This window comes from Passer domesticus, chromosome 3 (assembly GCF_036417665.1).
Source record: "Passer domesticus isolate bPasDom1 chromosome 3, bPasDom1.hap1, whole genome shotgun sequence".
In the NCBI taxonomy this organism is placed as follows: domain Eukaryota; kingdom Metazoa; phylum Chordata; class Aves; order Passeriformes; family Passeridae; genus Passer; species Passer domesticus.
The window spans coordinates 55,216,397-55,232,692 of NC_087476.1; the positions used below are offsets into that span (position 1 = coordinate 55,216,397).

At 36.5% G+C, this 16,296-nt stretch overlaps 1 protein-coding gene across 3 annotated transcripts in view; it reads left to right on the plus strand.

The window, feature by feature from the left end:
- Positions 1-16,296, plus strand: part of AKAP7 (A-kinase anchoring protein 7) — a 79,435-nt gene that overhangs the window by 28,974 nt on the left and 34,165 nt on the right. For all 3 annotated transcript variants that reach the window (XM_064413192.1, XM_064413191.1, XM_064413193.1), the window contains one exon: positions 1,461-1,605. In XM_064413192.1, coding sequence (XP_064269262.1) covers positions 1,461-1,605 — 145 coding nt within the window. The remainder of the gene's footprint in view (positions 1-1,460; positions 1,606-16,296) is intronic.

Genomic DNA, 16,296 nt, shown 5'->3' on the forward strand with positions numbered 1-16,296 from the left:
AAGACATTTGATCTTCTCTAATGTAGCCTTTACTTTTCACACTGATGAGTTGCCAAGAAACCACAGGCAAACCAGGACTTTGCAGCCATTGGGGATGTAAAGCTGAGAGTCCAGGGTGTTGGCAGGTTGATTGTGCAAATGCATGGGGTGTGTGCAGGGGGAGAGGCTGGGGAAGAACGCAAAAGAGGAGTGGACAGTCCAGGCTGCAAAAGGGGCCAGTCCTGTTTAAAATGAGGCTCGTGGGCACGCCTGTCCAGCTGGTTGCCAGGGGCAAATGTCTGTATGCCCCCCAAACTGTGTGTGTGGGAGTGCAGGTGTTCACTGCCAAAACTCAAGCTGGGCCAGCCAGCAAGTGGGAGACCTGTGGGCTCAGTGATGCCGACAATCTGGGCAGGGGTCCTGGGGGAACAGAGGGGCCATGACGGTGCTTCAGGAATGCACAAACATGAACACAGACAGAAAGGCATGTATATCCTACATGGTTGACCTTCTGTCCCTGCCAGGAGCGACCTGCCCTTGTGTCTCCTGTGAGCCCCATGTGCAGGTGCTGGTGAAGGCAGTGGCATCCATGTAGCCAGCCATGTCCATGTCCTTTGAGCATGTGTCTCTGGGAGGTGAAAGCAGGAGGTACATCCGTCAAAGACTGAGGCTCCTGTACGCTGGACTGGACTCCAGCAGCCAGGCAGTAGGGAACACACCAGCAGGGGTTGGAGCTGCTAGAGGCTCCTAGTATTCCTTAGCATAGAATAATGATATTTAAATAGCAAACAGCATTATTGGGAGGTAGACTGAAAGAGAAAAGACTGAATTGCTGCAGAGATCATATATTTTTATTGACAATGAAATGGAATGAGGACCCCAAAACTCTTAAAATAAGTACTGAAATGATGTTTTCTGAAAATATCCTAATAGAGTATTTATTATGTTCCTTTTCATATATGCAAATCTGCACAATAATTTCAATATTATAAATCCCGGTAAGTTTTTCAATTTACTAAGATAAAAGAAGTCTTGTGCTGGTAAAATACAACCATTTCTTCCTGTGGGCTGATTTTAATGACTCAGAAAACTGACCTTGATGACCATTTGAGATTGTTCCTAACAGCAGCGTGCCCAGTGATGACTGCAAGAATAATTGCCAGTTATATGTTCCATGAACACTGTTGCAAACCACTGGAAGTTGAAGCAGTTCTAGCATTGTGTATGTCTATTTGTTTCCTACAAGACTGAAAAAGAAGTGGTAGAAAGGAGGACTAATGCCACCTTTATTTTATTGTTATTTTCTGCAGTAGACAGTGCTTCCCTAAACAGAAGATTTGGCATATGATTATTTCTATATTTGTTTTGCCTCTTCAAGTAGTTTCCATACTTACTGTACTTATGGTTAAAATGTAAACTATGGGAATTAGATGTAAAAATTCAGTCTCCAAGTAGAATTAATTTTATGTTGCTTTTTAAAGGTGAAGAAAATTGACTCTAGTCTGTATGAAGATTTCAAAAACAATTATTTTGGAGATGAGATCTTGCACCGCTTTGATCTTTGCTCCATGTTGAAAAAAAAGCAGCCAAATGGTTACTACTACTGTGAGTCCTCCATTGTTTTTGGTAAGTACATAATAATTCTCTTCTGGTCAGTTGCATCTCTGAGTTATAGGTGCAAAAAGCCATTTTTTCTGGAGTGTGTGTTAGGCAATTCTTATAAGATCCATGGAGTCTGACGGAAGCCTCTCCTTTAGCCTTGGCTCTGCAGGAACTCTGTGCAGTGGTTCTCACTGACAGCTAAAGTTTTTGTTCAATTATCTATCTCCAGAATCCCGTTCCATTTCTCATCCTAAAATGAGTGTTTAAGATAAGTGAGATGTATCACTCTACAGAGCTGCTCATCTCTCTCTTGACTTTAAAGACAGGCTGTGTGACTAAGTCAGATTAGACACAGTACTTACAGATGATTAAAGCTAAGTGAAATGTCTCTGCTATGGCAGAGATGTGACTATACTTGGACTACATTCATGTACAGAGAGAATTGCAAGTGGTACCACAGATTTGATAATAAGTCTTCAGAATACCATTAGACCTTAAACATTGTTCTGACACCTTGCTAGATTATTACAATGCTAGAAATCAGAGTTGTGTTTTCCTGCTTTGTCTGAACAGAAATACTAACAGTGGTTAGTGCTGATTTGAGGACTACATGTAGGGTTTTGGTGACGATTTGGTTTCTCCCTTGTGGTGACTACTTTGTGCTGCAGCATTGCTGCTGGAAGTGCTTACTGGTCGTGAGGATTATTCTGACGACTTTTTAATTAAATACTTAAATATGCCAGGCACCTCACAAATTCTAGTTGCTGTTTTGTTTGTGCTTAGGGTCACCTTTATTTAGCTTAGCTGAATTGTTACCAAAAAAATCAAAAGCAGTACGGAGGAAAAAAGTATAGGATGTGGCAAAACTATTGCAAAATCCAGATCAGTCAAAATCAAAATGAGATACATTTATACATATTTATTTATCTATATATCTGTCTTATCATATTTATTACCTTGTGTAATGTATGTCTCATAGTTATGTTTATCTTTGTGCATATAAGTATATATATATAATGTCTTCCGTACATGTTTGTGCATTTAAATATTATTTATATGCATCCAAATTACTGAGAAAGAGAAATTACAGGATCATTTAACATGGTATAAAATTTTTGATTTGGATGAAACTGAGGCTCTGCTATTTACAAATATTCTTCAGACTATTCTGGAATATGATTAAGGAATTTGGTATATAACTCATTACAAAAAAAGAATCTGCTTAGTAGTATATTTGGTAGATATGTCTTTCCCAAACATTTATTTAAATCTGTCTTCTTGAACTTGTCTTATTACTGACATCTCAGATTGCTAAAATGAGACAGTCTTTCAGCAGTGTTTTGAATGTGGGTCCCATTAAATGGTTTACAACAGCAATCAATCAACCAGTATTCAAAGCAAGAATCAGATGCTTGTTTGGCTTTAACTCAATTCCAGTATGACCATGTGTAAAGAATTTATGTGTCATTTTCACAGTCCAAACAGAACTCTTCTTTGGATTATTTTTACATGAGCACTACATCTGACTTTCTCTAGCAATAAAGAAAATGGATGTTCTTCACTGTTAGTAGATTAAGAAAGGGCACTATTATTATCCCCATTTTTTTTCAGTTCTATTTGGATTAGATGCATCTTGATGTAATATGTGCATTTAATTTCTTGGTTTTGTATATGTTAATATATATTCATTTAAAGCCTATAAGTGAAGGAAAACACTATATTGGAATGGAGTTTAAATGACTTTGATTTCAGAGAAGAAGAAATTGTATTTTAATGAATTTTGAAAAATTCCTTCTGATGTGTTTAAAATGTGATTTGAATAGGGTTTTTAGTAATTATAGGTAGATAGGACATTAAAATGGGGGGTTTAATGTAGTTCTATTAATAAATCAAAAAGAGTGAAGTTTGAAAACTACTTAATACAGAAAAAACACTGTATCTAGGTCTAGTTCTTCTTACATGTACATGCACTCTGGCACTTATCTTTTCCTTCAAGTACGCAGAAATTACAGAAACAGAATTTACTTGTTACCTAGAGTTTGGTCAGTGTTGAGTGTTTTGCATTTAATAAGATGAAAAGACCTGAAAGGGGATCAGAATTATGTCAGAAGTCCATTCACAATGGAGACTTGCTTACTACCATGTCCTGGCAGCCAGGAAGGCCAAGCATATCCTGGGGTGCATCAGGCACAGCATGGCCAACCGGGCAAGGGAGGGGATTGTCCTGCTCTGCTCTGTGCTGGGGCAGCCTCACCTCAAGTGCTGGGGGCAGTTCTGGGTGCCACAATGTAAAAAAGACATTAAAGTGTTAGAGTGTCCAAAGGAGGGCAACAAAGATGGTGAAGGGCCTTGAGAGGCAGCCATGTGAGGAGCAGCTCAGGTCACTTTGTCTATTCAGCTTGGAGAAGAGAGACTGAGGGGAGATCCCACTGCAGTTACAACTTCCTTGTGAGTGGAATTAGAGGGGCAGATACTGGTCTCTCCTCTGTGGTGACCAGGGACAGGACCTGAGGAAACAGCATAAAGCTGAAGTGAGAGAGGTTTAGGTTGGATAGCAGGGAAAGGTTCTTCACCCAGAGGTTCCCAAGAGTAGTGGTCACAGCCTGACAGAGTTCAAGAAGCATGTGGACAATGCTCTCAGGCACATGGTGTGGCTCTTGCACTGTTCTGTGCAAGGCCAGGAGTTGGACTTGTTGATCCTGATGGGTCCCTTCCAGCTCAGCGTATTCTATGATTCCATGGCTAATAAGTGTCACAACACATATCAGCTGCACATTTATTTAAAAGTGTGTTTAAAAATAGGGGAACCAAAAGAGATTGATATGAATAAAAGGCAGAAGTACAATACTTGCTGAACTGCATCAGTGCTCGCTGCGGGTAATCAGGCTTGGACAGGGCGTTACAGAGCAGCATCCACTAACTTCACCAGAGTCTGCATCTGCATCAGAAGCTTTCTCTATCTGTGTGCCAGCCCCACAGGGTATGTGTACAGGAGTTAAACATTGGTGTGATAGTGAAGGTAATATTAAAGCTTCATCTTCAAAGTAGAGTTCAGTTTGCTGTTTAAAGCAAACAAAACAGCAAGGCAACAGTGTCCTTCTTTGGACTACCCACCTCATGGTAGCTGTTGTATGCCACCTCAAATCCCAAAGAACATGAGTGAATGCTGGAATGAGTTGAGCTTTTCAATATATATTCCTTGACCTGAATGATTGGCCAGTTTTTGATATTGTGGTAAAGATGTTCAGTAGATCCTCTGACTGTCAGAAGGAACGTTATGTAAATCTTATGTCAAATATACCTTTAGCATTAAGTATCTCACTTAAATATTTTCAGGATCCATTAATAAAGATTTTTGTAGACTTGTTTCAAAGAAAATTGGTTTGTAGTATTAAAATGTAAAATGAGATTATACACATTAAAGAAAGTTATCACATGCCAACCTGTTTTCTGTGATGTTTCTTCTGAGTGGCTTGTAAGAAGTTTATACATCAGACTTCCCCTGTGCAGTCTCTGAGGTAGAGGAACTTGAAGAAGTCTGTTGCTGGGTGGAAAAAACCCAGCAGATTACTGTTACTTTCTGCACAGCCAAAATTTATATTTCTGGAATGTGGACCAACCTGGAAATTAAAGTACTCTTACATTCACCCTTAATCCTTGCAATATAGTATAGCAATATGGAAAACAAAATATCAGACTACAAACATATGGTTTATCTGCATAAAAGCATAATCATATGCTTCTTTCTGCTCAAGTAAAAGGCATCTCAAAGAGATGCCTTTTTAAGCAGCAGAACGCTAGTGGATCAATTTGCTTTTCAGTCGATCTGTGTACAACTTTGGTGTCCAGTCTGACCTTGTCACCAAGGTCATTCTGAGTCTCTCTGACATGGGACACACCTGCAGAAATTCACTCTTCCAGTCCTAAATGGAGTGTCTAAGGCAGGATCTAAAAAGCGTCTACGATAACCAAGCTGTGAGTGTAAGATACACTGCTTGAGCAGTTATTAATATTTGTTCATTAACTTCCTTGCTAATTCCATATGTGTGTATATTAAAAGATACAAGTTTTCAATAAAATAGCAAAAAGTTGTGTTGTATTTGCAATCTTTAAGTTTCTGAGGGAGATCAATAACATTGTGCACAGAACATGTTCAAAAAAAGTCATTCTGCCAATTGATGGTGTTAGGCTATTTAAATAATTTAGGTAACATTTTTGATGCTTTAATAAACCTGATTAGGCTTTTGTGGTGCAGTTTATGCTTCCACATTACATTGTACAATGCTAGCCAAGCAGCTGCTCCTTACCCATGTCTCAAACAAAGATTAAGATACTTCTGATAATAAGTTTCATATAGCCCTCCAGATGGAAAACAAATTTGTCAGCATAGATTTGGGAATACCCACAGGGAAGAAAGAATTACAGAAGAAAGAACAGAAGAAAGACTCATCTGTACCTGAAACAGAAAATAAATATGATAGTGTCACTCTGAACTCTGAATAATACTGAGAAGAAACAGAAGACTGAAAATAAAGGAATTGGAAACCAATTGATAGTTGGATAGATTGTCAACATACCTCAGTCTGCTCTTGATAAAAATGCACTTACAGTGTCAACCAAAAAAATGCAGTAGCATTTCTCCTTCATCATCAAGTATGTAGACATTTCAAATACAGTATGCAGTATGAAGTTTTGGCAGTTTGTCTGAAAGCTTTTTATAGCGGCACTGTCTTAAGTGAAAGAAAGATTTCCATTTGTCTCCTGTAGATGCTCTCCTGCTTCTCTGTTTACTGGTGGTTTGACCTCAGTGTCGTTGATTTTATTTGTATGGCAATTGAGCATTTTCTTCCTTTGGGAACAGCAGTGGTAAGCAGGTAAATGCTGCTTTAATTGTCCAGATTCTACATCCAGCAAGATTACACATGTTATGTGTTGGTTTCTTTTCACCTTCCTTCTTAATTGCATGACAGTGAATCCCTTTTTGAAAAATAATGGTACATTTTGTGTTGTACCTGTTATTAGCCCTTCTTTCCTCTTTGTAATTTCAAAATACCCTTAGGCTTGTTTCTTTAATTTCCTTTTCTTGATAGTCTATTTGTAGCCTAGCTTCTACTTTCTCCACCCTATTAGGTTTTGAGTAACTGTTTTTGAGATTCTTATGTATCTGTGGCACTAAATTAGTTACATGGTAGTCATAGTGCTTCTGGATAAAAATGTCTTGGGTTGTTTCCCAGGGGCTGTTTCTTAACATTAGGAATTAGTAATTAAATCACTGTGTTGAGTTTATCCAGAACTTCTGCAGTTTTGTGCATTCAGTGTGCTGAATAAGTGTTTGCCTAAATAAAAAGCCACAGGTATTACATGCTGATCAGTAAAGTCTTTCCCTGAAGCACTGTTTCTCAGCTGAGTCATGTGGTAGAATATTGACTCATAAAAATGGTTCTTTTAAACATGGCAGAGAAAAATTCACATATTGGTTATTAAGAAGAAGCCACATTCTTTATGGATACTAACTACAAAGTAGCAATCCAAGGGTTTCTTACACACATCACATATTTTTTTGATTTCCTAATGACAACAGAGTGGTGCCCTGTTGATTCCTTTTCAATACTTCTGCATTAGAACTTGATGGATAGGCTCTAGCAATGTATCTCATCTTGTATTGCTACACTGGGCAGTTGCTTCTGTATTTGGTAATTTTCTGCTATTGACCATTAGTATTGCATTTTTCATAATGAGATAGCATCTTTATATTAGTTTTGTAATACCAGTTATGACCTAAAAGCTGTATGGATACTTACTGTGTCTGGATAAAGAGAAGAAGTTAATTCAGAGAGAGGTAACTGATATGGTTTGAAAATTTAAGTTTTTATTTCAGAATAATATTTAATTGTCCTGAGGCAAATTCTAATATTTGAGCTTTAATGTTGGCAAATGTATGGCAAACTCTTCATGAGACAGGGACAGGGAGCTTCAAAGACAGGAACATGATTTTTAGAATTCAGTCATTCATCTCCTTCCTAGTACTGAAAACAAGCAAAAAACCTTCTAATCACTTTCTGTGATAATGAGATTTATTTTTTGTATTTGATAATGAGACTTACTGTATTGTACGGGATCATTTGTGCTACACTCTTTTTAAAATATCATAATGCAATTCTGTTCAAAAGACTATTTTCCTTTGTTTTTCAGCAAAAGAGTATTTGAAGTAGTGATGTGTTTTTATGCCAGAGCTGTTATCAGTAATTGAAAACAAGTCAAAATAAGTTTTTCCAAAATGGTTTTCAAAAATATGTGCAAACAATGGGATAAAACTGATGAAGTAAATCTAACAGGCGAGCACAAAGTCTTACTTGATGTCAGTAAGATTGTGATTCATAGCTGAAAATTTAGTTGAGTATATGAAAAAGGCAGAATTGATTTTTCACAACAGAACATAGTGTGCTATTAAAAAATAATCTAATAATATCCAGAAGGTTTTTAGTGTCTTAAGTATTTATGCTTTAAAGATATTTTCCTCAGAAGACTTTGGTGTTCAAGCAACTAATTTATTTCTAAATTTAATATATTAAAAATGCATTGAAAATGCATAAAGCATTGATTTCAATATAACTTAATTGCAAAAAAGTAAACAGACCACTTAGGTGGTGCGGAGTAAACTAAATATGTAATATTCTTTATTGAATGGATGAGTAAATGTATAAAATTCTTTCATTGAATGGATCAGTAGAAGATAATTTGTATTCTTAATATTTTGCTAGCTAGAGAGGTGTTTTTGTTGATACATATTACTTGTAGAGTGTTGACATCAAATAAAAGCTGTGTTTGATTTACCATAATCAAATTACACTCTTTCCGCAGTTTCTGAGCAGACTTTTTCAGTAGTTTGAAGGACCTGAAATGAAAGGACAACCAGTTTTCCATTGTTCAAATGTCACAATTTTTTAGTTGTTTCTGGTTAGTGTAGAACTCTTACCCAGTTTGCAGCACGGTTCCACAGTCTGTAGGCTTCCTACCTAATCCTTATGAGGTATTCTAAGATAAGATATGGTTGCAGATCAGGAGAGGTCTGTATCTCAGGGATTATGACACATGCTGACATAAAAATGCAGGTGTTGGGGAAAAGGGCTTGTTTTGAGTAATACCACAACTTGCATTTCTCTTTCATGACAGTACTCAGCAATTTATAGAAACAGGTGTTTCTAGGATAGAAACAATAGTTTTCTTATTCTGACTGTGCATAAAATATTTTTGAGGCCCCTAGTATGTATAAAAGTAGGTTCTTTTAGTGAAAATAATTTTAAGATAAAATGTGACAGATTTTAAAGATGCATTGTTAATGTGGCTTGTATTGTCATTTCTTGTTTCCAGCAAAACCACAATGTGCTGTTTCTGATGGAAGCAGTAGAATGTAAGAGAAAGATTATATCAACCACAAGCTAAAACATGACATCATTATTTTAACAGTAGCCTGCCAAGTTACTTGGTTTTAATCTGTCCTTAAACACAACAAAGAGTGTTGTCACAGTGCCTGCTGAATATATAGTATGTGATCTTCTGTTTTTTCAGTGAAGTAAGATATTTAAGATCTGCATTAATATTTGATGACAGCTAAGAGACCTGAACCTCCTCTCTGTTTATAGGACAGTTAGGCATTTATGTTGGGTACAAAAGGTTGAAGATGTCACTCAAGCAGTGAAGACCTTTCTGGGAGGGCACAACATGCAATTCACAAACTTGTTTCTTTGTTACATACATGAAGAGTTTTCATTTCTTAGTGAAGTATATCTGAGTCTGTGGACCCTTTTTTGTCAGCCATACAGCCAGGGACAGTCCAGCATTGCATTAATGCCCCTGCCCCACACGTACCAGAGGATGTGGGGTTTTTCCACTGCTTTTCATGCTAGTGGCAATTCCTTACCTGTTCCATTGCAGAATTGAATGTGCTAACCACCCATGGCACAAGCTATGTGGTATTACTCCAGAGTTTGGTGTACCTTGCTCTCTTGTGCTGTGGAAGTGACAGGGAGAACTTGGGATCACGTGGATATGACAATGCTAAATGCAGCTAAACTTGCTTCTCAAGTGTGTGTGCACCACTAGGCTGATGCTATAATCTTTAGATATGTACTAATTTCTGTACCAGCATCAGCAGCTCAGGAGGTTTACATGGCCAAAGCTGTGGTACCCAGGCATAGATTGAATATGCAAATATACTCATACTTACCAGACATACTTACAGACATCTGAAGGTAGGCTTCCAATATTTTAACTTTCTAAACATGCGTACTGTTTGTTTTCTGAGACAGTGTGGGTTCACACTGCTTGCATTCTGGGCAAATATCCTGGCATCTGTGGTGGCCAGAGTGCTGAGCTTGACAGTTTCAGTTGGCAGCACAGATTTCTATTCACCTGGATTTGGATCAGCTGTTGGTGCAGCAAGAGTATCCTCTCTAGACTGCATTGTTTTACTTTAGGTAAATCGTTTACTTTCTGAAGTCCCAAGACATTACAGTTGATCCATACTTTTAAAAACCTCTGCTGTTACTTCATGTTTTGTAAAGAGCAGGTTTGACTTACAGAATTCTGAGTAGCCATCCATAGCCTAGAGATTACACCAGAAAGTAATTGCTGACTGAAGACTGTTTGAAAAACCTTTTGCCTTTTAAATAATTTATTTAGAGAAGCAGTGAAAATGCCACAAATGAATTTTAATACCTAGGCTGCCATAGCTTTTTTTTTTCTCAATATTTAAGATGTTTTGAATCAGAAACCTTAGATACTGAACTTTATTGTTTTAATCAAGAGAGCAAACAAAAGCCTTTTTTACACATATAAATGCTCCTAATTAAATGCTTTTGGAAAGTGGGTCAAGCTGAACAGGAACAAAGCACTCTCTTATTCCAAAATAAGAGTGTTCACATATGGAATTATTCAGAAACAGGTCTTAGTACTTTAAAATTCCCAGGCAGTGCTAATCTGTCTTATCTTTCAAATGCAGGCAAGCTCTATAGTTTTCCTTCCCCATTCCCATCATATTGGACTCAAAGCATATTGGATGTTAAAATTTTCAACCACTTGACTAGGTTGTTACATCGCATCTGGAAGAAAGGCAGATTTGTTAGTGTGTCTTTAATATTAGAAATGCTATTTTCACATGAAAGCAAGTAAAAGCAATCATTATTTTGCATGGGATGTATTCTTTCAGATTATTATGTTGCATTCTTTATGATCTTCATTATTGATAAATTCAGCTTTCTATGCATTGTAGTTTCCTTTCTTGATGTATACAATGTCTCAAATAACATATCATCCACAATCCAGATTTTGGTTACACTATTTCCTTGTTCCAGTTGTCTTGCAAATATTTCCCAGATAAAGAGTAATCTGTATTTTTACTTCTTCTCTCTGTCATATTGCCTTTTATTGGCTTATATGACCAGCTTGAACAATGTTGTGTTAATTCAGGTGCTTATGAGGAGCAAGGACTAAGGTTTAAATATTTAATTATTTCTTACTGTTCTTTCTGTATGTTCAGTTTAAAACTCTCCACTTACTTTCAGTCCTTTTCTTCACTTATCTGTTTGGAACTTAACTACTACAAGGCCAGTGGTGGTGAGGCTAACCTAATGAGATTCTAAGGAAAAGAAAATTATTTTGGGAGAATATTGGTTTGTGCTAGTAGATTTTAAAGGTGAGAATTATAAAGTAGAATGCAATAGCTGAGTACAAATTTTTTTTGATTGTTTGGATATATTTGAACTGTTTAGCATCCCTTTGTTTAGAGGAGGGATCTTGTCTAAATGAGTTGTGCTGAGCAAATATATGGAATTAGTCAGCTGCATATACCTGATAAGTTTCTCTTCTGTAGCAGTAACTATTCTGACTGTTGAATTTTTATTTGAATATTTTTGTCTTTATGGGTTATGGTTTATTTAACGTAGTGGAAGAATGTATAAGTTTGTGTTTTGTCACATATATACATTTTTTCAATGTAAATTTACATTTGTCCAAATTTGTGCAGTTATATTAATAATTTTGTACTAGTAGGGCAAATACAATAAGAAATCTATAGATCTTCAGACTCTCTTTTAAGGGCTGTTTTCCCAAACAAATTGTGGTCCAAAGTGCTGGCCCACAGTCTCTTACACTGTGAAATACAACACGTACTGAATGTATGTTATCTACTGGCAAAAAAGCGCATTTCATGGGTGTATTATGTTGAAAAGTCCTTCTGTTTCATATTAGTGGAGGGGATTGTTACATGTCCTTGTGTATAAATAAAATTTAGATGTCAAAAAAGGTTTTAGATTAATATATTTTGTAGGAATTTGGCCCCAGAATGAGATTCCTCCATTTCCACTTGTATGGAGTCCAGTATCTCAGAGTAGAGTCAATAAAGGCTGAACTGAATGCTGCATTGAACAAGCCAGGCATCGACACCTCTTTGTCTTACTTTGATTTTTGAGTTAGGCATCCCACCCGACTGGGATCCAAAACCTCTGCTTATGACACATTGGTACTTAAATCAGGTTTCACATTTTATTTTAAAGAGGAAATACTTTTTACATACATAGTTTGCTTGCAAATGAGACTGGACATTGGGACATTTTCTTCTCTTATCTTGGGGAAATTCAAGCCCCCAAAGAGTAGCAAAGCCACAAATGGCAGCTTGGCATGGAAGCTTAATGATGCACCAGTGATCTTCAAGGAGTTTGACCAGAGCAGCAGAGAATTCAGACATCACCGAGTCAAAGAATGAGCCCCACCACTGCCCCAAATCAGACTCTGTAATCCAGTGATTATTTCCTGGAGTGTCTAGTCTTACAGAGGTCACAAGCACAATGCTAAAATGCTCACTGAACTCTTAATCTTGTGACTGATTTAGAAAAGGGAGTGTCCAATTTCTGGATCCTAAGCCCAGGCTGTTCAAACTGAGCCAGTTCTGAACATGACTATTTCTGCTACTGGACATCAGGAGAATATGTAGGGTTTATTCAGTTTCTGGATGCAGATGCATCACTGCTGACTAAACGCTCAGTTTGGTGCTTTTCTTTTTTTGGTTTTCATTCAAAACAAATTATCAATATATAGGATTCATACATACATAGATGCATATTGGTGTCCCTGTGTATGTGTTTGCATATAGTGCACACGCATGCATGTTTACAGTAAGGTGATGCAAAGCACTGCTTTTAAGCAGCTCTTTTCTTGCTGCAATCCTTGTAATCAATTCCACCACAGCAGTGGGTGATGTTCGTTCACATGGAGGAGGTTGAAAAAAGCACAGCAGAAAAGTATACATGAGGGTTTGGATAGCCTTTGTCTATGGGATTTGTATGGTACCTTGACATATATCCAAGCTGCTTCCTTCCAGTTGCACAGTAGATGAAACATGTACTATTGTTAGTACGGGTTTCATTGAAATGTTCCTTTTCTTTGGAGACAGTTCCGAGAATCTCATATGTGAATGTCCATTTAAAGGAGCATCTTTTTTGACTGTTTCATGTTGTTATCTTTTGTATGTGAACTTATTTTTCAAGCTATGCTAGCTTTTGAATTCTCATGTAAAAGGTTCCTTAGCACTTAAAAAATTAATGTTAACATCATAATCAAAATATGTAGAAAAATCCTATTTTATCAGTTAGTATAAAATAGCAATTTTAAAATCAGAACAGATACTGGCAGTATTACCAGTAATTTCTCCTCTCTACAAAAATATTTATCATTGCTAAGAATGAAAACAATGTCTCTCTCCCTTGTCAAGGAGTTGTATGGTACACAGAAATTTTACGGAAATAATCAGAATGAAAACAAACAAAAGAAACTGTTTTACTTCATCTAAACGGTTTACTTCATCTAATACCTGCTTACATGAGTAAATTTTATAAAGAAATACTTTTCAGTACATTGAGGTAAAAAGAAAGAATTTGTTATTTCACTTACTTGATATTGTATCCTCTTGTTCACAGAGCAAATGCAGAATCACATTGCCTTTTTTATGACCTTTATAAATACCACTGTGTCCTTGGAGTCTAGAAATATGCAGGAATGCCCACTCAGTTAATTACATTTTACTCTGTTAATATAAGTATCTCAGTCTCCCAATTCTTCAATTCCTTTTTAAGAATAAAAATATTTTTCTCAAAATGGCACAGTTTTTATACAAATAGGTAATAGGTGTTCATAAATGAAACTAAAATTCCAGAACACACTTCCTTCAAATTTATAAATCTTAAATACTGAGATTGGAAAGCAATAAATATATTTCTAGATGAAGATACAAGAAGGTCTTTAAGCTGTAGTCCTAACTGGCTTATTTTTGAGACCCTTCCAGTAAATCGCTCCTGGCGGTTCGATCACTTTGGACTCCATAGTTTTCTAGGACTTTGAGATTATGCACTTTCAGTGTTCCAAATCTTATATTACGTAGATATCACTTTTATATCTTTTTATAGAGATGGGATAGAAAATCACAATGCATAATCTTTGCTTCACTTGTTCTTACTTCACGTTTTACTTCTTCCAAGTATGCATAACATGCAGATGAATTGATGTCAGTAATCTTATGTGACCTACAAAGAAATGTATCAATTTATTTAAAAATGCATATATTTTAATTTTAAATCTGTAAGCATATTCTGTTAATGTCTGAGTCTCTTGGGTAAGTCCTCTAATTGCATCTACATTATTTTAGTGAACTCCAATATTTTATCTCATCTGTAATTAGAGGACAGTGAAAAACTGGCAGAACTATTTGTTTAAATCAAAATTAGGCAGTTCATCTGTAGCAAAAGAATGGCTGGGTTCTATTAAGTGTCTGTTAACTTTAGTACAGGACTTGATTTTTTTGTTACTTAGGGGGTTTAGAGAAGAATGTATGAAAGGAATAACAAGAATCTGTGTATGAGTAACCAAAATGAGTTCACAGTCATCTGAGAAAGCAAAAGCTGGCTGGCATTCCCAGTTCTCCTTTTCTTTCCACTTAGAATGAGTTTTCTGCTTTGGTCTTAAGAAAATCTTGGAGCAGAATAGCATAAGAAATGAGTCAGTGTTACTGCCTGTCCTGATCCTTTAGCAGAGTGTATCTGGCACTTCTCTTTGTGATGATAAATCTGGTAGATTCACACATAGGCAGTCATGGCAGTGTAATGCCTTTTAGTTAAAATTACACCAGCAGTTACCCAGCTTTCAAACTGTTGGTGTGTTTGTGATGTGTTGGTAGACCATATGCTAAGGGGTCAACTGGAAGTGATAAATGCAGATTATTCACTACACTTACTGCAAAGATATATTAATAATGAATGCATTTTTTGCACCTGTTTTTGAGATGAACATTTCAAATTCCACGGTATTTTCCCCTTTGCTTTCATAGTGTAAATTTAAACAGTGATAAGAAAAATGCAAAAGGAAAGAAACAGCTTTTTAAAATTAGTCAGTAAATGATTGCTGGACTAAATGTTCACAATATTCAAGAATATGTGAGCCAGATCCTGAAATATTTTCCGATTTCTAATCTTTATCTTTTTAGGAAGGAGTGAGAGCAAAGTTTTCCTGAAATAAGTTTTATTTTAACTGGTATACTCAGAAGAGAGTGTATCAGTTTAGTGCACTTATTGTCTGCAAAAGACTGTTCTTTCTTTGTTAGTTTTAGCTGAACATAGATTTGAGCTTCACCTGGCATGTACTGCTTCTAAGTAGCATTGTGCACGTCAGATGAAAGCTATGGTGCTGCACATTAATCAGATAAAACAGTTCAACCAAGAGGGTGGCCTGAAGGATCCATACTTGGTTTCTATGTGAAACTCAAGGTAGAGAGCCCTTTGCTGAGGTGAATGGGTTTAGATAGCCCAAAAAGATGATATTCCTGAGGAATCTCACAGATGTGTGGTGCAAGAGTGGGATGGGCATATTTTGCCTGCTGCCAGTGGCCAAAACACAAGCACTGGGGGAGAATTAACTCCTTGGCAGACTAAGCTGCTTTCTCATCTCATTGTCATGGAGGAAACTAGAATTCTCTAGGCATTGACTTTAGCCTGACTCATTGCTGATTTTGTGTGTACATGCCAGTCAATCTCTTAAAATTGAAGATTGATTAGGACTGAACATTATCACTGGTCAGAGCATCCTTCTTCTTCCTTTCTCCTTTTACAGACCTTCTTTCCACTGTGGCTGGTCTTTTTGAAGGACTGCTGGCTGTGGCAGAAAAAGCTGTATTTAAGAATTTATTCAAATCTAGAAATTCATTTTCTGAAAGGTTTTGAGGTGAAATGTGTGATTTCAAAGGAAATCATTAATCCTTTTCTTTCAGAATATTTTTTTTCTTTATGATCTGACCAAAGAGATTGGTTAAGCTGTATTCCACATATAGTTTACTAATGCAAATAGCAGTACATTAACAGATTTCAGTGAACCATATTAAGGTGCAATCTAGCTGATGACATCAAAACCTCCCTTATTAATTGTGGTTTTTAAATGCAAGTTGTACATGGATTCCTTTAGTCACTTTATGCTACTTTATTTTTTTCCCCCAATCAATCATTAAAAGCTTTTGATACAGCCTGAAAAACATAGTTGTAACACACAGTAACCAGTATTGGTCCCTACATTTCTGTTCTTGAATTCTAAGTACTTTTTTGCACAGTACCAAATACCTCATTTTCACTGGCATTCAGGAATAATATGGCAAAAGGCTGAAGAATTACCTAAAATATA